At 45.7% G+C, this 25,189-nt stretch overlaps 2 protein-coding genes and 1 pseudogene across 3 annotated transcripts in view; 2 read left to right on the top strand and 1 right to left on the bottom strand.

The window, feature by feature from the left end:
- The window catches only part of LOC148500912 (uncharacterized), a 229,530-nt pseudogene extending 219,290 nt beyond the window's left edge, over window positions 1–10,240 (bottom strand). Inside the window, exons 1-3 of the transcript XR_015870105.1 lie at window positions 10,221–10,240; window positions 4,879–4,981; window positions 3,313–3,455 (exon numbers count right to left, since the gene is read on the bottom strand). The product of XR_015870105.1 is annotated as an uncharacterized LOC148500912 (transcript). The remainder of the gene's footprint in view (window positions 1–3,312; window positions 3,456–4,878; window positions 4,982–10,220) is intronic.
- LOC148500910 (uncharacterized) overlaps window positions 1–24,925 on the top strand; it is a 542,640-nt gene extending 517,715 nt beyond the window's left edge. Inside the window, 1 exon segment of the mRNA XM_088451185.1 lies at window positions 24,216–24,925. Coding sequence (XP_088307311.1) covers window positions 24,216–24,652 — 437 coding nt within the window. The 3' untranslated portion in view covers window positions 24,653–24,925.
- Window positions 10,554–21,789, top strand: LOC148500911 (gastrula zinc finger protein XlCGF66.1-like). The gene is made up of 6 exons (XM_088451184.1): window positions 10,554–10,615; window positions 19,307–19,471; window positions 20,892–21,083; window positions 21,229–21,352; window positions 21,471–21,568; window positions 21,712–21,789. The coding sequence occupies exons 2-6, from the start codon at window positions 19,394–19,396 to the stop codon at window positions 21,787–21,789; spliced, it is 570 nt and encodes a 189-aa protein (XP_088307310.1). The 5' UTR covers window positions 10,554–10,615; window positions 19,307–19,393.
- Window positions 24,926–25,189: the final 264 nt, after the last annotated feature.

The following is a 25,189-nucleotide window of genomic DNA, read 5'->3' as shown; positions in this document are numbered from 1 at the left end:
AGCGACAAGCAAAGAGAAAGCACCCCCATGAATAGGCCACTATATTAGATATTACTTTCATATGCTGTATGTTTGTTTCGAATGCTGTATGTTTGTTTCGTTTTGTGTTCTTATTTGTGATTGATAGAAAATAACAGTTGTTTTAATTCAATCAAGAAAATATCAGAATATTTTGAAATAGTTTTTCACTATGACTATAGTACTAATGTACATACAGTATATTGTAAATAGTGTAGCTCAAAAAATAGAGCTAGTAAAAACATTCTGAAATCATTTTAGATTTTCTTGACAAATTAGTAATGTATGACTATTTTTAGAAAGGAAACAAATTAAAAGTATTAATTTGTTGTACAGTGTTATTACTATAGATATAAGTGATGGCACTGTGACACTCCCAGATCCTCTCACCTCCCCAGTCATGTCCCTGTATTATTACTATAGATATATGTGATGTCACTGTGACACTCCCAGATCCCCTCACCTCCCCAGTCATGACCTGGTATTATTACTATAGATATATGTGATGTCACTGTGACACTCCCAGATCCTCTCACCTCCCCAGTCATGTCCCTGTATTATTACTATAGATATATGTGATGTCACTGTGACACTCCCAGATCCTCTCACCTCCCCAGTCATGTCCCTGTATTATTACTATAGATATAAGTGATGTCACTGCAACACTCCCAGACCCCACCTCCCCAGTCATGTCCCTGTATTATTACTATAGATATAAGTGATGTCACAGTGACACTCCCAGACCCCACCTCCCCAGTCATGTCCCTGTATTATTACTATAGATATAAGTGATGTCACTGTGACACTCCCAGATCCCCTCCCTCCCCAGTCATGTCCCTGTATTATTACTATAGATATAAGTGATGTCACTGTGACACTCCCAGATCCCCTCACCTCCCCAGTCATGTCCTGTATTATTATAGATATGAGTGATGTCACAGTAACACTCCCGGACCGCTCACATCCCCAGTCACTGTATTAATTGCTATAATATGATGTCACTGTGATACTCCCAGATCCCTCACCTCCCCAGTCATGTCCTGTATTATTATAGATATGAGTGATGTCACAGTAACACTCCCAGACCCCCTCACATCCCCAGTCACTGTATTAATTGCTATAGATATATGATGTCACTGTGATACTCCCTGACCCTCTCACCTCCCCAGTCATCTCCCTGTATTATTACTATAGATATGTGATGTCACTGTGACACTCCCAGATCCTCTCACCTCCCCAGTCATGTCCCTGTATTATTACAATAGATATAAGTGATGTCACTGTGACACTCCCAGACCCCCTCACCTACCCAGTCATATCCCTGTATTATTACTATAGATATTAGTGATATCACAGTGACACTCCCAGATCCCCTCACCTCCCCAGTCATATCCCTGTATTATTACTATAGATATGTGATATCACTGTGACATTCCCAGATCCCCTCACCTCCCCAGTCATGTCCCTGTATTATTACTATAGATATAAGTGATGTCACTGTGACACTCCCAGATCTCCTCACCTCCCCAGTCATGTCCCTGTATTATTACTATAGCTATAAGTGATGTCACTGTGACACTCCCAGATCCCCTCCCTCCCCAGTCATGTCCCTGTTTTATTACTATAGATATGTGATATCACTGTGACATTCCCAAATCCCCTCACCTCCCCAGTCATGTCCCTGTATTATTACTATAGATATAAGTGATGTCACTGTGACACTCCCAGATCCCCTCACCTCCCCAGTCATGTCCTGTATTATTATAGATATGAGTGATGTCACAGTAACACTCCCGGACCGCTCACATCCCCAGTCACTGTATTAATTGCTATAATATGATGTCACTGTGATACTCCCAGATCCCTCACCTCCCCAGTCATGTCCCTGTATTATTACTATAGATATATGTGATGTCACTGTGACACTCCCAGATCCCCTCACCTCCCCAGTCATGACCTGGTATTATTACTATAGATATATGTGATGTCACTGTGACACTCCCAGATCCTCTCACCTCCCCAGTCATGTCCCTGTATTATTACTATAGATATATGTGATGTCACTGTGACACTCCCAGATCCCCTCACCTCCCCACTCATGACCTGGTATTATTACTATAGATATATGTGATGTCACTGTGACACTCCCAGATCCTCTCACCTCCCCAGTCATGTCCCTGTATTATTACTATAGATATATGTGATGTCACTGTGACACTCCCAGATCCTCTCACCTCCCCAGTCATGCCCCTGTATTATTACTATAGATATAAGTGATGTCACTGCAACACTCCCAGACCCTCTCACCTCCCCAGTCATCTCCCTGTATTATTACTATAGATATAAGTGATGTCACAGTGACACTCCCAGACCCCACCTCCCCAGTCATGTCCCTGTATTATTACTATAGATATAAGTGATGTCACTGTGACACTCCCAGATCCCCTCCCTCCCCAGTCATGTCCCTGTATTATTACTATAGATATAAGTGATGTCACTGTGACACTCCCAGATCCCCTCACCTCCCCAGTCATGTCCTGTATTATTATAGATATGAGTGATGTCACAGTAACACTCCCGGACCGCTCACATCCCCAGTCACTGTATTAATTGCTATAATATGATGTCACTGTGATACTCCCAGATCCCTCACCTCCCCAGTCATGTCCTGTATTATTATAGATATGAGTGATGTCACAGTAACACTCCCAGACCCCCTCACATCCCCAGTCACTGTATTAATTGCTATAGATATATGATGTCACTGTGATACTCCCTGACCCTCTCACCTCCCCAGTCATCTCCCTGTATTATTACTATAGATATGTGATGTCACTGTGACACTCCCAGATCCTCTCACCTCCCCAGTCATGTCCCTGTATTATTACAATAGATATAAGTGATGTCACTGTGACACTCCCAGACCCCCTCACCTCCCCAGTCATATCCCTGTATTATTACTATAGATATTAGTGATATCACAGTGACACTCCCAGATCCCCTCACCTCCCCAGTCATATCCCTGTATTATTACTATAGATATGTGATATCACTGTGACATTCCCAGATCCCCTCACCTCCCCAGTCATCTCCCTGTATTATTACTATAGATATAAGTGATGTCACTGTGACACTCCCAGATCCCCTCACCTCCCCAGTCATGTTCCTGTATTATTAATATAGATAAAAGTAATGTCACTGTGAAACTTCTAGATCGCTGTCATCTTCTTAGTCATGTCCCTGTATTATTATAGATATAATTGATGTCACTGCGATGCTCCTAGACCCTCTCACCTCCCCAGTCAGCAGGCAGGTGATCTCCAGGATAAGATGTAAGATCCTCTCAGTCCTGTGATGTCCATCCTTGTCCATCCTCAGTGAATCAGTGAGAATACAGAACGTGTAATTAAGACTCTGGTTCCTCCCAGCAGGACTTTCTAGGAGTAAATCACAGAGAACACATATAACACAGACATGACCAGTAAGCCTCCCCTCCCCTTTTCCTATAGCCATAGAGCCCCAGTCAGTGTCACTCAGAGGTTCCTGTGGCCCAGCCCCGTGACTTTTAGAGGCCATCATACTACACTGTTTTTCATAAGGTTACACCAATATTCCTCTCCTAGCCGGGGGTCTTATTCCTCCCAGACACATATCAAATCCTCTTTGCACCACTGGAAATTTAGTTACATCAGTGATAAGACACTGTCCTTTATATTGTATCTGGCTTGCAGTACCTCTGTGCCATCAGAGGTGCTGCTGATGTATTCTGATGTTGTCTCCTCACATGCAGGATTTAATATCACTCCCCTGTTTAACCACATGCACCTGCCTCACATACTATTTATTACTGCCCCTCACCACGCCCCCTGCTGGTCATTGTTTTCCCTGGATTGTATTCTATGGCCTGCACCCGATCTCCTATTTATTGGACTTTTGCAAACTGCAGCTCCACTGCTGTCTGTGAGTCTGTCTCATCTACTCTGCAGCTTTTTGCCTTTGCTTGTAACCAGTCTGTATATCCCCAGCCTATAATATGTGCAGATAAAGCCAGCTGGGCCTCTGCAAGCTGCTCCTCCTATTACTGCATGTGACTTACTCACCCACTCTGCAGTATATGGTTCTTGTTTGTATCCAGTCTGTATATCCCCAGCCTATAATATGTGCAGCTAAAGCCAGCTGGGCCTCTGCAAGCTGTCCCTCCTATTGCTGCATGTGACTCTGACTCATCCACTCTGCAGCATATGGGTCTTGTTTGTATCCAGTCTGTATATCCCCAGCCTATAATATGTGCATCTAAAGCCAGCTGGGCCTCTGCAAGCTGTCCCTCCTATTACTGCATGTGACTCTGACTCACCCACTCTGCAGTATATGGTTCTTGTTTGTACCCAGTCTGTATATCCCCAGCCTATAATATGTGCATCTAAAGCCAGCTGGGCCTCTGCTAGCTGTCCCTCCTATTGCTGCATGTGACTGACTCATCCACTCTGCAGCATATGGTTCTTGTTTGTACCCAGTCTGTATATCTCCAGCCTATAATATGTGCATCTAAAGCCAGCTGGGCCTCTGCAAGCTGTCCCTCCTATTACTGCATGTGACTCTGACTCATCCACTCTGCAGCATATGGTTCTTGTTTGTACCCAGTCTGTATATCTCCAGCCTATAGTATGTGCAGCTAAAGCCAGCTGGGCCTCTGCAAGCTGTTCCTCCTATTGCTGCATGTGACTCTGACTCATCCACTCTGCAGCATATGGGTCTTGTTTGTACCCAGTCTGTATATCCCCAGCCTATAGTATGTGCAGCTAAAGCCAGCTGGGCCTCTGCAAGCTGTCCCTCCTATTGCTGCATGTGACTCTGACTCACCCACTCTGCAGTATATGGTTCTTGTTTGTATCCAGTTTTGCAGTCTTTAAAGTTTCTGTTTACCACCAGTTCCAGTCCGGTTCATGTATCACTCCTGACTTCTCTGCATTGAAACAAAACCATAGTGCAGGCAATCAACAATTTATATTTCAGTATGCTCCTGACTCAGCCGTTATTACAAGTATCCAGTTATATAACAATAGAACAGAAATGGGGGCTTTCCAGGTGATTTGGTTTCTGTTTTAATTTCACCCTAGAAAAGGATGATGCCAGACCTCATAATTACATAAGTTACACAAATGACACTATTCACTCTATTTCCTAGAGACGTATTACATACATACATACAAAATTGTAATGGGGATTTGCTGAGATTTTGAAAGAGACTTTTTCACAAGCTCTGGGAGTGATTCCTGAAATCCCTCATAAGTCTCTCCTGGGAAATCACCAATAGATTATTCCCCGCACATATATATGATACATTGTTCCATTATAAAGACTCCCTGGGGCTGAGCATTATAGCTATATGCTCCTTATTGAGCCTGTATATGCCACTAATAAATGATCTGGTACCTAAGCAAAAGACATAAAAAATTCAGGACCCTTTTCACAGCAGCTGTGAGGAACACAGACGGGACCTGGATCGCTCAGAGCAGCTGTGAGGAACACAGATAGGACCTGGGGGTCGATTCAGACCTGGACGCAACGCAGCGCACTTTCGCAGCCGTCGGGCCGGAATTGATTTGATTTACCACCGGACCCATGCCCGGCGGTTGGAATCCCAACAGCGGCATCCCGGCAGAGGAGGAAATCCCGATCGTCCAAGGTAAGTATCTACTAACTTATTTCTACCCCCTAACCCTCCATTAGGGGTGCCTAACCCTAACCTTCCCCCCAGTGCCTAACCCTAATCCCCCCTCTAAGTGCCTAAACCTAACCCCCCTTCCCCGCCGCCTAACCCTAAGTCCCCCCCGGGAGAACCTAACCTAACCCTCTCCCCACCCCGCAGCTATCCGCGCTCGGCGCCTGGCGTCCCTTCGATCAGGATGCCTGGCATCGGGCTCCCGGCGTATGTCTAATGAGAGGCAACAGGATTTCGTTGCCTGTCATAAGACACTTGCCGGGATATGACAGTCGGGAAGCCGGCTGTCGGTATTAGGTCTGCCGGCTTCCCGATTGCATACCGTCGGGACGGGTATGCAAATTCTGAATCAGGCCCTTGGATCGCTAAGAGCAGCTGTGAGAAACACAGATGGGACAGCAGCTGTGAGGAACAGAGACGGGACCTGGACCACTCAGAGCCGCTGTGAGGAATACACACGGGACCTTGATTGCTCAAAGCAGCTGTGAGGAACACAGGCTGGACCTGGTTTGCTCAGAGCAGATGTGAGGAACACAGACGTGACCTGGGTCGCTCAGAGTATCTGGGAGGAACACAGATGGGACCTGGATCACTCAGAGCAGCTGTGAGGAATACAAATGGGACCTACATTGCTCAGAGCAGCTGTGAGGAACAGAGAGGACCTGGATCGCTCAGAGCAGCTGTGAGATTCACAGACAGGACCAATGGGAATATAAAGAGAGGAAAAACCCTAGAATCCGAGAGAGAGAAGAGACTGGAGGGAAGATACTAGGAGGAAGATACTGGAGAGAAAATTAACAGAAAGAAATAATAAGCAATCTCTCCGATCAAGTCCTTAATAAGGCCCAAATTCATCTCCTCAGCCAGGGATTACCCTTTTTTCTTACACAATTTTCTCCCCAGGCTCTATGTTCCGGGCGCATCGCCCACCAAGAAACCGCTACCGCCCGGCACTTCGCACTCCCCCCAATGCGCATGCACAATGTCTCCTACCGCCTGGTCACCCTTAATGTGTCCTTGTTGCCACGGACATGGGTGCCAGACATGCCAACGTCACATGTTCATGAGGGTTCCGGGATGCGGCGCATTGGGGCGGGGGGAGGTGCAGGGCAGTGGATGTGGCTATGCAACGGGGGAGGTGTTGGGCAGGGGATGTGGAATTGGGGTGGGTGAGAGTGCCGGGCAGTGGATACTGCAACGGGGTGGGAGGAACGTTGTCCATCACAGTGCAGGGGCGGTGTCAGACTGCAGGGCAAAGATCCCTCCCCTGAATAAAAGCACAGGCGCACTGTTCAGGCGGAAACAGTTGCCTTAACTGTTTAAAGAGAGTAGATCTGCGTCCACTTTCTGTGTTGGAGCTGGAAAAAAAGAATCTGTGGGTACAGTATTTGGGAGCCTGCATTAGGGGCCAGTATCTGTGGAGCTGCTGTATAAAAACGACATTCTGTGTAGCCTGCAATAGGGGCCCGTATCTGAGGGCTGTATCAAAAATATTGTTTTTTGGTGCCAGCAATAAATAACGTGACGCTGATTTCACTAGAGGGATCAGATCCTACAGACTTTGATTATGATAAAGCTGCAGACGACTGGGCCTATAAGAAGAAGAGGAGAGTTAATATATAAATTGTTATTTCAAGTTTAAATCATTATAAGGTCAGGATTTAAAACATTTTATTATAGCGAAGGCCCCACCCGGCTACTTCTTGATGCCACCCAGCTGGAAAAAAATTCTGGGGAGAACACTGTTACATATACAATAGGACATAGCCAATGAGACATATCCAATGGGAAGGCCAACAAACAGATGTTTGCAAGAAAACCATTATTACACCAGTTTTATTCTAATAGAGAACACAGCACAAATCTAACAGCAAGGACCCTAGGAATGACCAGGCAGCTCCACAGGAGAATTAGTGATGGAAACAGGGACCTAGTGTGGAAACCAATTTAAACTACAGAGAAAGAAAACAAAAATTGAAAAACAAAAAATCCAAATTAAATCCAGATTTTACCATCTGTCCACCGGTCGCTGTTATCATGGATGTTAGCTCCAAGAACTGGACTCATTACAGCCACAACATGTAGGAAGAGCTGAACATCTAAGATCTAACAAAGGGAAGAAACTTCGGCCGCGAGAGAAATACAAGGATGGAAAAATATTATCATGAAGACATCCAGGAAGGCTGGGAAAGCAGTACTATGGCCAACAACGTTGTGCAATAGGGAAGCAGCGAGAGAAACCTCTATGATGTAAGCGGCTATGAGGAACCCTACCAATAACTGTATACAGACACAAGGTGGCAGCAGAGGCCATCAGAGCAGGGACAATGTATAATAGGGAAGCAGCGAGAGAGACCTCTATGATGTAAGCAGCTATGAGAAACCCTACCAATAACTATACACGGACACAAGGTGGCAGCAGAGGCCATCAGAGTAGGGACAATCTTCACGATGTAAGGGGCTATGAGGAACCCTACCAATAACTATACACGGACACAAGGTGGCAGCAGAGGCTAGTAAACCAGGGACAATGTATAAAAGGGAAGAAGGGAAAGAAGGGAAAATGGTGGGTAAAACAGTAAAAAATAAAATGCATTGGTCATAAAGGAGGAGGGGGGTTGTAAAAAAAATACAGGGATGGAGGGGGGTCTATTGTCAACGGGAGATGGTAATTTTTCAATGGGGTCCTATGGACAAGGAAGAGTCACCTCTTGGGCATATTTAAAAAAATATATATATATTATAATGTATAATAATAATACCACATATGTTCTGGGAGCTGTGTTATTCCCCCTCATATATCACTGTACAGTCCCCTCTCCCATATATAATAATAATAGCACATATCACTGTGTGCTGGGAGCTGTGTTATTCCGCCTCATACAGCACTGTACGGTTACCTCCCCCTATATCATAATAATACCACATATCAATGTGTGCTGGGAGCTGTGTTATTACCCCTCATTTGTCACTGTACAGTCCCCTCTCCCCTATATAATAATACCACATATCAGTGTGTGCTGGGAGCTGTGTTGTTCCCCCTCATATATCACTGTACAGTCACCTCCCCCTATATAATAATAATACCACATATCAGTGTGTGCTGGGAGCTGTGTTATTCCCCTTCATATATCACTGTACGGTTCCCTCTCCCCTATGTAATAATAATAGCACATATCAGTGTGTGCTGGGAGCTGTGTTATTCCCCCCTTATAGATCACTGCACAGTCCCCTCCCCCTATATAATAATACCACATATCAGTGTGTGCTGGGAGCTGTGTTATTCACCCTCATATATCACTGTACAGTCCCCTCCCCCTATATAATAATAGCACATATCAGTGTGTGCTGGGAGCTGTTATTCCCCCTCATACATCACTGAACAGTCCCCTCTCCCCCTATATAATAATAACACATATCAGTGTGTGCTTGGAGCTGTGTTATTCCCCCTCATATATCACTGTACAGTCCCCTCTCCTCTTTATAATAATAATACCACATATCAATGTGTGCTGGGAGCTGTGTTATTCCCCCTCATATATCACTGTACAGTCCCCTCCCCCCCTATATAATAATAATAGCACATATCAGTGTGTGCTGGGAGCTGTGGGTCTGATTCAGAGCCGGACGCTATTTGCGCTCGCTCGTTCAAGAAAAGGGGGTGGCTATTCAAATGAACCGTTCGCTCTTTGCGGTCTGTTCACGCCTCTATGTCTGAACGAGCGAACAAAACATGCGGTCGTTTTTTTGAAAAATACGCCCCCTGGCCGCTCGCACCATACGTCATGTCCGCTATTTAATAGATTAATCGAGTACATCGAACAGCGTATGAACTGCTCGCTATTCTTGTGGTTGGTTTTTCCTACCGCAATCTTGCGAGCAGTTCTGACTATAAAATAACCAAGTGTCGTGGGCAATGACGCTGTACGGTCCCCTCTCCCCTATATAATAATACCACATATCAGTGTGTGCTGGGAACTGTCTTATTCCTCCTCATATATCACTGTACAGTCCCCTCTCCCCTATATAATAATACCACATATCAGTGTGTGCTGGGAGCTGTGTTATTCCCCCTCATATATCACTGTACGGTCCCCTCTCCACTATATAATAATAATACCACATATCAGTGTGTGCTGGAAGCTGTGTTATTCCCCCTCATATATCACTGTACAGTCCCCTCCCCTCTATATAATAATAATACCACATATCAGTGTATGCTGGGAGCTGTGTTAATCCCTCTCATATATCACTGTACAGTCACCTCCTCCCTATATAATAATAATACCACATATCAGTGTGTGCAGGGAGCTGTGTTATTCCCCTCATATAGCACTGTATAGTCCCCTCTCCCCCTATATAATAATAATAGCACATATCAGTGTGTGCTGGGAGCTGTGATATTCCCCCTCATATATCACTGCACAGTCCCCTCCCCCCTATGCAATAATAATAATATAATATATACAGGACACGTTACCTGGCTCCGGCTGTTAGGAATATCTATGACAAAATGGCAACTAAAGCCCCTGTGGCCCCGCCCCCTCTGCTCTGTGATTGGGAGACTATAAGAAAATGGCCGCCGGTCACCGTACATGAGGACACCATTAAACTCAACTCCTGTTACTCTAGTGATGAAGCTGTGAGCGGCAGGTGCAGGAGGCTGCTTAGTTACAGGACGTCCTTCTTACTTTGTGCCGCCTGATTGGTTACTTGCTGCTGCCAATCACCGCACTGAGGGGAATGAGAGGAGGGCGGTCACAAAGATAAGACGGGCGGAGCAGGTAGTAGCCATAGCTACACGGAGATGAGAGGGGCGTGGTTATGTATATGAGGGTTTTTTTCTCATTACAGGAAGAGAGCGGGTTGGAGCAGGTAATGGTATTTATTATTATTATTATTATACAGGGGGAGCAGCCTGTGGTGTCCTGTTGTTATTATTATACAGGGGGAGCAGCCTGTGGTGTCCTGTTACTATTATTATACAGGGAGAGCAGACTGTGGTGTCCTGTTATTATAATACAGTGGGAGCAGTGTGTGGTGTCCGGTTATTATACAGGTGGAGCAGACTGTGGTGTCCTGTTATTATACAGGTGGAGCAGCCTGTGGTGTCCTGTTATTATTATTATACAGGAGGAGCAGCCTGTGGTGTCATGTTATCATTATACAGGAGGAGCAGCCTGTGGTGTCATGTTGTTATCATACAGGAGGAGCAGCCTGTGGTGTCATGTTATTATCATTATACAGGAGGAGCAGCCTGTGGTGTCATGTTATTATCATTATACAAGAGGAGCAGCCTGTGGTGTCCGGTTATTATATAGCAGCAGATGCAGAGTAATAATAACACTAATGAGCTGTCAGAGAAAGAAATAACACGTATGTATGGGAAGTAGTCTGTATCCTAACAGTCAGAATCCTGATGCGCCCTATACCGTCTGCAGGATCCGGACGGGTCAAAAAGCTGATAACTTCAAATGGTGAATTTTAGGGTTAGGTTGCGGGAGTGGAGGGTTAGGGTACCAAAGGGGAGGGTCATGGTAAGGCTGCTGAAATTAGGTAAGACCGCGGAGGGGGTGTGTGGTTAGGCTGCGGGAGGGGAGGGAACTGGTGCCAAAGGAGATGGTTAAGCTAATACTGCGGGTGGAGGGGGTGTGGTTAGTGTTAGGCTGCGGAGTATGGGTTAGGGTTAGGCTGTAAGGGGAGCGGGGTGAGTTATGGTTAGGCTGCGGGTGCAGGGGGTGTAGTTAGGGTTAGGCTGCTGGAGTATGGATTAGGTTTAGCCTTAGAATACTTACTGAAAATCGCCAGCATTTTCACTGTCTGGATTCCGATGCCGTCATTCTGACTGTCTGGATTGTAAGATGGCGAAGCTGGCGGTAACATGGGCACACATTAAGGTGCATAGTGTGATCAGATTTCTGTGTATAAAGTGCACATCAGCAGCTGTAATTCATCACCAGCTTATTGGGGTGAACGGTGATAATCTCATGGTAACAGGTTTGGGGTTGGTGCCTTTGATAATGGCAGGACATAAGTTCAAGATGAACAGCCAAGCACGTCCACTTAGCCAACCGCATGTGTGTGTTGTTACAGCGCTACCATTGGGAGGTACTGGACCATCCTCCCTACCATTGCTACCATACATCTCTCCCTACTGCCACCACCCGAGGTAAATAACGGGGCCTCAAGGCCCCAAACACTCTGCACAGGCTCAGTAACACAAACTACTGCCCTGGCTGTATCTGTTTCGTCATACTGTACCTGGTTATGTGCGCTGTACGGCCCTGGCTGTATCTGTGTGGTCATACTGTACCTGGTTATGCGCGCTGTACGGCCCTGGCTGTATCTTTGTGGTCATACTGTACATGGTTATGCGCGCTGTACGGCCCTGGCTGTATCTTTGTGGTCATACTGTACAGGTGTACGGCCCTGGCTGTATCTGTGTGGTCATACTGTACCTGGTATGTGCGCTGTACGGCCCTGGCTGTATCTGTGTGGTCGTACTGTACCTGGTATGTGCGCTGTACGGCCCTGGCTGTATCTGTGTGGTCATACTGTACCTGGTTATGTGCGCTGTACGGCTCTGGCTGTATCTGTGTGGTCATACTGTACCTGGTTATGTGCGCTGTACGGCCCTGGCTGTATATGTGTGGTCATACTGTTCCTGGTTATGTGCGCTGTACGGCCCTGGCTGTATATGTGTGGTCATACTGTTCCTGGTTATGTGCGCTGTACGGCCCTGGCTGTATCTGTGTGGTCATACTGTACCTGGTTATGTGCGCTGTACGGCGCTGGCTGTATCTGTGTGGTCATACTGTTCCTGGTTATGTGCGCTGTACGACTCTGGCTGTATCTGTGTGGTCATACTGTTCCTGGTTATGTGCGCTGTACGACCCTGGCTGTATCTGTGTGGTCATACTGTACCTGGTTATGTGCGCTGTACGGCGCTGGCTGTATCTGTGTGGTCATACTGTACCTGGTTATGTGCGCTGTAGGGTCCTGGCTGTATCTGTGTGGTCATACTGTACCTGGTTATGTGCGCTGTAGGGTCCTGGCTGTATCTGTGTGGTCATACTGTACCTGGTTATGTGCGCTGTATGGTCCTGGCTGTATCTGTGTGGTCATACTGTTCCTGGTTATGTGCGCTGTACGGCCCTGGCTGTATCTGTGTGGTCATACTGTTCCTGGTTATGTGCGCTGTACGGCCCTGACTGTATCTGTGTTGTCATACTGTACCTGGTTATGTGCGCTGTACGGCGCTGGCTGTATCTTTGTGGTTATACTGTTCCTGGTTATGTGCACTGTACCGCCCTGGCTGTATTTGTGTTGTTATAACCTAATATAACCTTGGTACAATCCTGCCTATACCTTCTAAACCTCTATATGCTCCTGCCTATACCTTCTAAATCCTGCCTATACCTTCTAGAATTGACGCTATTTGCGTACGCAGTCATACAGTTAAATAAAAGCCTTCAGACATTGAAAATGTGTTTTCAACGCACAAAGGATATTATTCAACATAAAAACAATAGGTTACACGCTGTGATCTAAAGACAACTTAGCGCAAAGAAACCATACAGACCCATGGTAGTTATACATACGCACGCGCTCTGGAACCAGTTACCGGCATCAACAAGAAACCTCCGTCTACAGCATCAGCAAGACGACTCCAGATTGGAGTCTAGGCCTGATTCAGACCCGCTCGTGAGCGCTATTCGCTCGCAAGCGGGTCGATGGTGGCCCAGTGCGCATGCGCACAACGGAGCCGGCTCCGTCGTGCGCATGCGCGAGACCCGGATAGCGACAGGGGAAGCCATCGCTCCGGGTCTCGCTACAAAGGGGGCATGCTGTCGATGTTGAGTGACAGCACACCCCATTTGGTGGGCGGGCCGGGGGCGTGTCTGCCCAGACGGAGGCGTTCCCATGGGAACACCTACCATCTGGGGCCGGCCCCACTGACATCACAAGTGATGTCAGTGGGAGTGCTTTTGGCTCTGATAGAGCCAAAAGCACTCTTGGGCTTGCGGCAACGAGACCCTACTGCAAGGGTCTCGCAGCAAGCCCGATGGTCGCGATGGTCTTGACCATTATCATGGACGTTCGGATAAGCTGTGCGTGGTAATCCACAGCTATGCGAGCGTCCAAGAGGCCGCAACATTAAAAAAAAAAAAAAAACACCCTGTTTCCGAGCGGGCGCTCGTTTAGAGCGTCCGGCTCTGAATCAGGCCCTCTGTACGCACATTTATACTAGGGGTGAGCGGGTTCGGTTTTACTCGGATTTACTTGGATCTTTTTATTGGCTATCGCCTATCATGTGTTTTGGATAGCCAATATAATCAATCCGAATTTGCGGTAAAGTAGCGATAAGAACCGAATAAATCCGAGTAAAACCGAGCCTGCACATCCCTAATTTATACCCTTACAGGTATAAGCTACACAATAGGCAAGTTTGGCATGATTCCATTGGTTCTCCGTCACGGTGCTTCTGTTACAGGACATTTAACAGGTGGATTCAAATGGACACAGGTCAGCCTCCGACAGCCTTTTGTCTCCTTTTTCCCGCCGCATGCAAATTTAAGCTGCTAACATTACAAAGTACATTTTAGTGCTTTAACTCTCTACAGTCCATAAGTTGAGAATGCATGTTGCGATCTTCTCACCAATGACACCGGAAAGCTGTTGAGACAGAGTAGATCAGTACGCTACCAAACATGGTTGGCTTATCATGTACTAAACCTTAGATATCAAATAGTCTTTATTTCACAACATTAGTAATAAATGAATAAACCTTGAATATTACACTTTGAAGCTATGGAACCTTTTATGTGAGTGTGCAGTGTGTAAGTATGAGGGGTTTGGGAAAAGACACTAGTTAGATTTATGTAGTGAGAACTTTTAACTTGGGGCAGATGTGTACGCATGCAGCTAATAAACAGCGTTCGCATGCAGGATATTATGCTTTCGCTAATATGCGTATTTCTAATGTGTGTATGGGGTATGGTGAAATATGCGATCGCATGATGCTAATAATCGCATCGCCGTATGTACTTAAGTGTGAGTTTCTCTAAATGGCGCTGGACGGCCATTCGCAAAATGGCGTCATGCAGATTCTTATTTTTAAGATGGAGTCTGGTTGCCATTCGCAAGATGGCGTCGCTCCAAGCTAATTTTACACTGATTCTGTCTCAGCCACTAAACCAGCTTCGACAGTGTGGTCATGTTGTACCTGGTTATGTGCACTGTACTGCCCTGGCTGTATCTGTGTGGTCATACTGTTCTTGGTTATGTGCGCTGTACGGCCCTGGCTGTATCTGTGTGGTCATACTGTACCTGGTTATGTGCGCTGTACGGCCCTGGCTGTATCTGTGTGGTCATACTGTACCTGGTTATGTGCGCTGTACGGCCCTGGCTGTATATGTGTGGTCATACTGTACCTGTTTATGTGCGCTGTACGGCGCTGGCTGTGTCTTTGTGGTCATACTGTTCCTGGTTGTTATTATTATACAGGTGGCGCAGACCCCGTTGTTACTATGTGCAGACCCCGTTGTTACTATGATACAGGTGGCGCAGACTCAGTTGTTACTATAATACAGGTGGCGCAGACTCAGATGTTACTATAATACAGGTGGCGCAGACTCAGATGTTACTATAATACAGGTGGCGCAGACTCAGTTGTTACTATAATACAGGTGGAGCAGACCCCGTTGTTACTATAATACAGGTGGCGCAGACTCAGTTGTTACTATAATACAGATGGCGCAGACTCAGTTGTTACTATAATACAGGTGGGGCAGACTCAGTTGTTACTATAATACAGATGATGCAGACTCAGTTGTTACTATAATACAGGTAGCGCAGACTCAGTTGTTACTATAATACAGGTGGTGCAGACTCAGTTGTTACTATAATACAGGTGGTGCAGACTCAGTTGTTACTATAATACAGGTGGTGCAGACCCCGTTGTTACTATAATACAGGTGATGCAGACTCAGTTGTTACTATAATACAGGTGGCGCAGACTCAGTTGTTACTATAATACAGGTGGTGCAGACCCCGTTGTTACTATAATACAGGTGGCGCAGACTCAGTTGTTACTATAATACAGGTGGTGCAGACCCCGTTGTTACTATAATACAGGTAGCGCAGACTCAGTTGTTACTATAATACAGGTAGCGCAGACTCAGTTGTTACTATAATACAGGTGGTGCAGACTCAGTTGTTACTATAATACAGGTGATGCAGACTCAGTTGTTACTATAATACAGGTGGCGCAGACTCAGTTGTTACTATAATACAGGTGGTGCAGACCCCGTTGTTACTATGATACAAATGGCGCAGACTAGTTACTATAATACAGGTCGCGCAGACTCAGTTGTTACTATAATACAGGTGGTGCAGACTCAGTTGTTACTATAATACAGGTGGTGCAGACTCAGTTGTTACTATAATACAGGTGTTGCAGTTGTTAACATAATACAGGTGACACAGACCCTGTTGTTACAATAATACAGGTGACGCAGACCCAGATGTTACTATAATACAGGTGACACAGACCCTGTTGTTACAATAATACAGGTCGCGCAGACTCAGTTGTTACTATAATACAGGTGGTGCAGACTCAGTTGTTACTATAATACAGGTGGTGCAGACTCAGTTGTTACTATAATACAGGTGTTGCAGTTGTTAACATAATACAGGTGACACAGACCCTGTTGTTACAATAATACAGGTGACGCAGACCCAGATGTTACTATAATACAAGTGGCGCAGAGTCAGTAGTTACTATAATACCGGTGGTGCAGACTCCATTATTAGTATAATACAGGTGGCACAGACCATACTTGCTTGGTTTCAGACTGCTATCTGGTGTCTTGGTAGCATTAAATGGGTCAGCGGGATTTGGTAAATATATGGGACGGTAGTGTATCTATCCCCTTCACTAGATAGCGTTTCCGCTAGGCTGTTTTAACGGGGCACGGCGCCCTGCCCTCCTTCTGGAGGGCAAAAAGCACCCTGCCCTCCAGAAGGAGGGCAAAAAGCGCCCTGCCTTCACAGCCTGCGGGTGCCGTCTTCACCCACGGGTCGCAGTGTCCCGCGGGTGGAGAAATGTGCTGTGACCCGGTCACCGCCGGAGAATAGATGCCGGGCGCATGCGCCCGGCATCTATTCTCCCTGTCTGCAACGCTTGGGGGCTCCCCGGCATGTCCGTAAGTGCAGGGCATGCCCCCAAGAATGACGAAAAGGTGCCGCGTCTTATAGACATGCCCCCTTTTCAGTGGCCACGCCACCTTTTCGCGCACAAAGGTGCCCTCTATGTCTCCGGCGCCCTGCCTGCTGCCGGAGCTAGAGTAAACACTGCTAGATCTACCTGGAAGTGACATGAAGTGAGGGCAGAAGTGCTGTTCCATGCCCATAATTGCCAACAATGAAGACATTTGTCCCCTCGCAGTCTCGCTTTGTTTGCAACACGTCGGGCACGGGGGCTCGCTTCGCTTGCTACAGGTTTATATTCCTCCTCTATGTCCACATGGTTAGTAGGGAATGACGTTGGACAGTAACTAATGAATTCAGGGTACATCTACGGAAGGGGATCTATCCACTACCATATGGAATCCTCCTGAATGGCTCAGATAACTGCAGCGCCCCCTGCTTCTGTGGAGCCATCAGTGCACGTCCTCATTTGGGGGTATGTGACAGCTCTGCTATCTGCATACACGGTGGGGATACATGCACCCTCACCATTACCTTGCCTTCTCTATCACTGTACATTGTGACCCAGATCTGATGGCATGGTTACCACCTTTTCATTTTACAGGTTCCTGAACAGGAGACGTTTCCAAAACCAGCACTGTATATGCTATAAAGGCACCTCATGCCCTTTTATATGACTTAGATCCCCCTTGTGCCCCTTTCTAAGCCTCATAGCCCAATCACACCCCTTCATATGCCTCAGAGCCCCTTATACCATTATATGCCGTCCCAGAGCCCCCACATGCACTGCTATATACCTCAGAGCCTCCTCACACCCCTATTTATGCCTTAGAGCCCCTTATACCATTATATGTCAGCCCAAAGCCCCCACATGCTCCTTTATATGCCTCAAAGCTTCCTCACACCCCTATTAATGCTTTAGAGCCCCCTTGTTACCCCTTTACATTGGTTGCCTGCAAGTGTGACTATGGGATAGTATGCAGCTGGCATCGATAGAGAGGAAGAGGTGCTAGTATGGAGCTACAGTATGCTAGCCTGCCATTCTGGGCGCTCATACAGAGCTAGAGTATATTTGCCATCTATTCTGGATGCCAGAATGGAGTTTTGAGTGCATTAGCAATCTGTTCCCGGTGCAGGATTAGAGCTCTGATAACCTTAACCAACCATGGCGGAGTGAGCTCTGATTATGTTAGCCAGGTATTGGGCTTCTGCAATGGAGCCCTGAGTACAATAGCCAGCAATTCTAGGTGCTGGTATAGGGCTACGAGAACCTTGGCCATTCATTATAGCTGCCCCGATTGGTTCTCCCCAGTGCCTCAGCCATCCATTCTTAGTTCAAGAATAGCGCTCTAAGTACCCGAGCCCTTCATTCCAGATGCTGGAGTAGGTGTTGGAGGAATAGTTCTATCTGAGTTGCCAGAACAGGTGAGGTTACCAATTCCATCTCTTCCAGCTCCCGGAACAGGTGTCTCAGTATTATGGGTGTAAATAGAGCTTTGTGGCCCCAAAGCATTATTTTGAAGGGGCTTCTACAAAACACACCCAGAGGATGAGGGCATCTGCATACAAGGAGTCCACAATAATAAATCATCCTTCACTTTGACCCCAACACTGGGGGCAACATCATAATATCTAGGGAAGGGAATATTAACCCTCTCACCAAGGAAAGCTCAGGCCAACCATGGTTACCAAGTCACTAATAGAGGGGGGCATCGGGGGAGTGTCGGTGTAACTCCCAATACATGGATCTGGTCTGCTTCCTCAGGCATATTGAATCAAGTGTTTGTCGTGGAGGTCCAGGACTCTTGGCCATGAGAGGACTATTGGTGTAACCTCCAGAATTGCCGTGTAGGGGTCACTCAGCAGCCCCTTGAAGCTAGGTCAGAGAAGCTTCTGAAAAACACTGACCTAGACTCTATGGCTCTGGGAATGAGGGGATTAGTGGTCACTCAGTGTACTCTTACATTTATATAGGCAACATGATAGCGTAGTGGACAGCATTTCTACTCTACTCTGGGGTCGTGAATTCAACTCCTAACCAAGGTTCTGAATGTGTGGATTCTGTATGTTCTCCCAGTGTTTGCATTGGTTTCTTCCAGGTGATCTGGTTTCTTCCCACTCTCCAAATCCACACTAGTAGGTTAGTTGGCTTCTTTCATAAATACTGTGTGTGTGTGTGTGTGTGTGTGTGTGTGTGTGTGTGTGTGTGTGTGTGTGTGTGTAGGCTGTCCATGTGGTAGGAAATGTAGGAAAGGCAGGGACAGATGTGACTAAATATTCCTTGTGAAGCGTTGTGTAATATGTGCGCACTACATAAATAACTGGTAAGAAATAGCTTCTAATATTTATTCCTAGATTTCTGTGCAGTGAGGAGTCAGATCCTTGTTACTAGAAGTCACGTGAGGGTGAGACGTGTCCTGTATAAATCTCTGATCACTGAGGATGGACATGGACAGGAGTCACATGACTGAGAGGATACTAAATCTCACCCTGGAGATCATCTACCTGCTGACTGGGGAGGTGAGAGGGTCTGGGAGTGTCACAGTGACATCACTTATATCTATAGTAATAATACAGGGACATGACTGGGGGGGTGAGGGGATCTGGGAGTGTCACAGTGTCATCACTTATATCTATAGTAATAATACAGGGACATGACTGGGGAGGTGAGTGGATGTGGGACTGTCACAGTGACATCACCTATATCTATAGTAATAATACAGGGACATGACTAGGGAGGTGAGAGAGTCTGAGCGTGTCAGAGTGACTTCACTTATATCTATAGTAATAATACAGGGACATGACTGGGGAGGTGAGAGGGTCTGGGGGTGTCACAGTGACATCACTTATATCTATAGTAATAATACAGGGACATGACTGGGGAGGTGAGAGGGTCTGGGAGTGTCACAGTGACTTCACTTATATCTATAGTAATAATACAGGGACATGACTGGGGAGGTGAGGGGATCTGGGAGTGTCACAGTGACATTACTTATATCTATAGTAATAATACAGGGACATGACTGGGGAGGTGAGGGGGTCTGGGAGTGTCACAGTGACATTACATATCTATAATAATAATACAGGGACATGACTGGGGAGGTGAGAGGGTATGGGAGTGTCACAGTGACATCACTTATATCTATAGTAATAATACAGGGACATGACTGGGGAGGTGGGGGGATCTTTGAGTGTCACAGTGACATCACTTATATCTGTAGTAATAATACAGGGACATGACTGGGGAGGTGAGAGAGTCTGAGCGTGTCAGAGTGACTTCACTTATATCTATAGTAATAATACAGGGACATGACTGGGGAGGTGAGGGGATCTGGGTGTGTCACAGTGACATTACTTATATCTATAGTAATAATACAGGGACATGACAGGGGAGGTGAGGGGGTCTGGGAGTGTCACAGTGACATTACATATCTATAGTAATAATACAGGGACATGACTGGGGAGGTGAGAGGGTATGGGAGTGTCACAGTGACATCTCTTATATCTATAGTAATAATACAGGGACATGACTGGGGAGGTGGGGGGATCTTTGAGTGTCACAGTGACATCACTTATATCTGTAGTAATAATACAGGGACATGACTGGGGAGGTGGGGAGATCTGGGACTCTCACAGTGACATCACTTATATCTATAGTAATATCAGAGCAGCAGGGAGCCAGTCTCAGATATAGTATTAATCCCACAGTCCTCACTGGAGTTGGGATTTATTACATTGCTATCAGTATGTTCTCTTTCTGTCACTTACAAAAAAGTTATTGGGGCTGCAAGAGATACTATATACTCCAAATTTTCCTATATATGGGAGATTGTTATAAGATTTCTTTTTTTGTAAAATAAGAGTCTACTTCTATATTATGCAATGTGATCACCTGAATAAACAGCCCCATTTAGGTCATTGATATCTCCCCAATACACAGGGTTACACAGTAGTGAGGAAGTCATCTGGTGAGAGTAAGACACCAAGCAGCTGCCTCCGTGTGTCAGGAGGACTGAGCAGGACCCAGACCCCCATCACGGTGCCTCCACCTCACTCACTGATGCATGAGAGACACAAAGACCAGAAGATCCTGGAACTCATCAACAAGATCATTCAGCTGCTGACTGGAGAGGTGACTGCTGGGAATGGGACATTATACAGTAACACTAGGGCATGTGTCTGGGTGATGACTGGAGAGGTGACTGCTGGGAGTGGGACATTATACAGTAACACCAGGGGATGTGTCTGGGTGATGACTGTATCATTGTGTGTGTCAGGTTACTATAAGGTGTCAGGATGTCACTGTCTATGTCTCCATGCAGGAGGGGGAGTATATAGAGGAACACAGGGGTCTGTACAAGGACGTGATGATGGAGAATCAACGGCCCCTCACATCACTGGGTAAGAGGAGACTGTAATTTATTGTACAGGGGAGAGTAGGTATGGGGGCCCCTATATACACACATTACTTGATAATCACATATATACAATGTACTCAGTCACTGTGTGTCTCCTACAGTTGGACCCAGTAACAGAAATACCTCAGAGAGATGTTCCCATCCTCTTTATTCCCAGGATTGTATAGAGGAGAATCACAGGATCTCACAGGAGCATCAGGTAGGTGGGATTTAGGGTCTCACCAATATACCACAGTGACTGTCACTATATGATCTGTAGAGAAGCTGTGTATGTCTTTTGCACTGATATTATACTGTTTAGTCTCAATGAAGTCAGACATTATTGTTATATGGGTCATTTAGAATGAAGATCTTGCTAATATGGAGGCAGAAGATATAGATGGAGAAGAAGAGACTTATATGAAGGCAGAAGATATATAGGGAGAAGAAGAGACGTATGTGACTGATATGAAGGCAGAAGATACAGAGGGAGAAGGAGATACGTATGTGACTGATATGAAGGCAGAAGATATAGAGGGAGAAGAAGAGACGTATGTGACTGATATAAAGGCAGAAGATACAAAGGGAGAAGGAGACGTATGTGACTGATATAAAGGCAGAAGATACAAAGGGAGAAGGAGACATATGTGACTGATAATAAGGCAGAAGATATCGAGGTAGAAGAAGAGACGTATGTGACTGATAATAAGGTAGAAGATATAGAGGGAAAAGAAGACGCGTATGTGACTGATATGGAGGCAGAAGTTATAGATGGAGAAGAAGAAACGTATGTGAGGAGTGATAAGCAGTGTAAGAAGGAAGAAATCCCTACAGAGATCAGCACAGGTGAGTTATAAACACTTATAACATATTCTCCTTGCTCTGTCACTACATCAATGTACAAGCTTATGAGGTAATTGTATCTGCACATTGGTGGAGTCAGGTGCCATCAGCCCCTATTAGTCTCATGCTCTCCCCTCCTAACCATCAGGAGCCACCAGCCTCTATTATACTCCTGCTCTCCTCCTCATATCATGTCATTGTGTATTACCAGCCCAAAGATCTGATCAGTGTCTCCTCCCTGCACTATAAAACCATATACTCCCACATCACAACAAACTCCATGTATACACACACACACAGCAGCTATAAGCACACACTTATTATTGCACAGTCCTTCCACCAATGCTTGTCTACAATGAATGATTCAACCTATAATAGTACTGTCTGTGTGATGCTTTGGAGAGCGGTGGTCAGTCTGAGAGAGTGAGAGTTCCAGCGGTGGGGAGCAGCACAGGGAAAGTCTTGGAGGCAGGAGTGGGAGGATATAATGATTTGGACGGAGAGACGCCAGGCATAGGCAGAGCAAAGTAGGTGATGAGAGTGTCGAGGGAGATGAAACAATAGATGACAGGGTGAGACGTATGGTGGCTTTATAGGTGATTGAGAGGAGTTTGATTGTTTTCTCGTGGGGATGGGGAGCCAGTGTAGGACCTGTAGTAGAGGAAAGGCAGTTTGTATTTTGGTGAAGATGAGCCAGGCAGAAGCATTGAGTACAGATTACAGTGGAGAGAAATGGGTGTTGAGGAGGCTACATAGGAGGGAGGTTACAGTAGCCCTGTTTAGAGATGAACAGTAAGTGGATGAGGATCTTATGGTGCGTACACACAGTACAATCAGTCAGCGATAACAATTTTGCTGGTTGAATGTCCTGCACCTTCCCGGTGTGCTGAATTATCGTTATTGTTCATCCAGCACACCACCAACCCACCAACGACAGGCCAGCAATCCGCGATCAATGATCGTGGGTCCCTATGTGACCTGGTCAATATCGACCAGGTTGCCAGCATGCACGGCCGATGGATGATAACGTTATTGTCCATACGTGCCCGTGCATCACTGATCACTTGGGAGTTTAAAGGCACCAAAAAATGCACTATATGAACGATATTGTTCATATTGTGCATTTTTATTGTACCGTGTGTTAGCATCATAAGTTACCTCCAGGGTGAGAGAGGGTCTGATCCTGGAGATATTTTGAAGGTGGAAGCGGCAAGATTGGGAGAGGGACTGAATGTGGGAATTGAAGCAGAGGGTGGAGTTAAGGATATCTCCAAGACAGTGGACTTGTGATATAGAAGAGATGGTGAGGTTGTCGATGGATAATAAAATTGAAGGAGGGGAGGGAACTCCAGATGGTGGGAAGCCAATCATCTCAGTCTTATACATGCTAAGTTTAAGAAAGCGCAGACATCCAAGAACATTTCCTCTCAATGTACATTGTTTATTCTTATACATTTGTTTCCAGTAGATGGACGCACAAGCAGGAATACCTCGCAGGGAGATCTTATCGTGTCACCAGATTTTACAATAGAAGATAAGAACATCAGACAGGATTCTCCAGGAGAAACTCCAATTACCCTAAATATACATCCAGCACTTCACAGTGCAGATATGTCATCTGGTCCCTCTAATGATGAGGAACGTTCTCCTGATGATTCAGATCTTGCTACACACAGTACAGCTCATATAGGTAATAGAATATTATCTTGTTCTAAAACTGGTAAAAGTTCTATACGTCGGTCAGTTTCTGTTAGACATCAGAAAACTCACACAGTTGAGAAACCATTTCCATGCTCTGAGTGTGGGAAATGTTTTACACAGAAATCTAATCTTGTTACACATCAGAGACGTCACAGTTGAGAGGCCATTTCCATGCTCTGAGTGTGGGAAGTGTTTTACAGTAAAATCTGATCTTGTTATACATCAGAGAACTCACACAAGTGTGAAGTCATTTCCATGCTCTGAGTGTGGAAAATGTTTTACATATAAATTTGATCTTGTTGCACATGAGAGAACTCATATAGGTGAGAAGCCATTTCAATGCTCTGAGTGTGGGAAATGCTTTACCCAGAAATCTCTTTGTGTTAGACATCAGATGACACACACTGGTGAGAATCCATTTACTTGCTCTGAGTGTGGGAAATGTTTTTCATATAAAGCAGCTCTTGTTATACATCAGAGATGTCACACAGGTGAGAAACCATTTCCATGTTCTGAGTGTGGGAAGTGTTTTGCACAGAAATCAGGTGCTGATAGTCATCAAAGACATCATACAGGTGAGAAACCTTTTCCATGCTGTGAGTGTGGGAAATGTTTTACATGGAAATCAGCTCTTGTTACACATCAGAAAACTCACACAGGTGAGAAACCATTTCCATGCTCTGAGTGTGGGAAATGTTTTACACGAAAAACGAGCCTTGTTAGACATCAGATGTCACACATGAGAAAAGTATTTAATTGAGCTGATACAAAACAGGGTTTTAGTAACACTCCAGTCACACAGTATTTTAAGTTCTCAATCCGCAGATAATTGGTATGTGTGTCATTAATAAAAAGAGAGGAGGAATGTACAGTGCTAGAGATATCTCAACAACACTAAATAATATAGGGCTTGGTAAAGATGCATTAAAATGTCTAATATCTAATACGAATACACCCAGGGGATATTATATACATTCATACTAGCTGGATTACCCGGCATTGCCTGGGATTTTAAGACTGTTTGTTAACACATCTTCCTCCAACAAACCTCTCCTTAGGCAGGCCTCACGAAAAGTGTGCCAAACTTCCCCATCCACAGTACTAAGGTCTTTGAAGGAAGTAGGACCTGTAATGATGTAAAGCAAACTTCGGAGATAGAAGCATTCAAAATTTGTCTGATGTACAGTGTAAACACGGCCAAGAGCTTCTGTTGCTGTGATACCAGGATGACTGTGTACTTCCTGGTTGCTGGACCGCGCTATGAAATGTACAGCAACTACTTCCAGTTCCTTGTGCA

This window comes from Taudactylus pleione, unplaced genomic scaffold (assembly GCF_031769625.1).
Source record: "Taudactylus pleione unplaced genomic scaffold, aTauple2 ptg000540l, whole genome shotgun sequence".
NCBI lineage: Eukaryota > Metazoa > Chordata > Amphibia > Anura > Myobatrachidae > Taudactylus > Taudactylus pleione.
Note: the sequence above shows the minus strand (reverse complement) of the source record. Positions and strands in the feature narration are given on the sequence as shown.

What these genes read in the sequence shown, in the direction of transcription:
- LOC148500911 (XM_088451184.1), top strand. Translation starts at nt 19,394, where the DNA reads ATGGACATGGACAGGAGTCACATGACTGAGAGGATACTAAATCTCACC. An exon ending in TTCAGCTGCTGACTGGAGAG is followed by an intron (nt 21,084 to 21,228) that starts GTGACTGCTGGG and finishes TGTGTGTGTCAG; the next exon opens with GTTACTATAAGGTGTCAGGA. An exon ending in ACGGCCCCTCACATCACTGG is followed by an intron (nt 21,353 to 21,470) that starts GTAAGAGGAGAC and finishes TGTCTCCTACAG; the next exon opens with TTGGACCCAGTAACAGAAAT.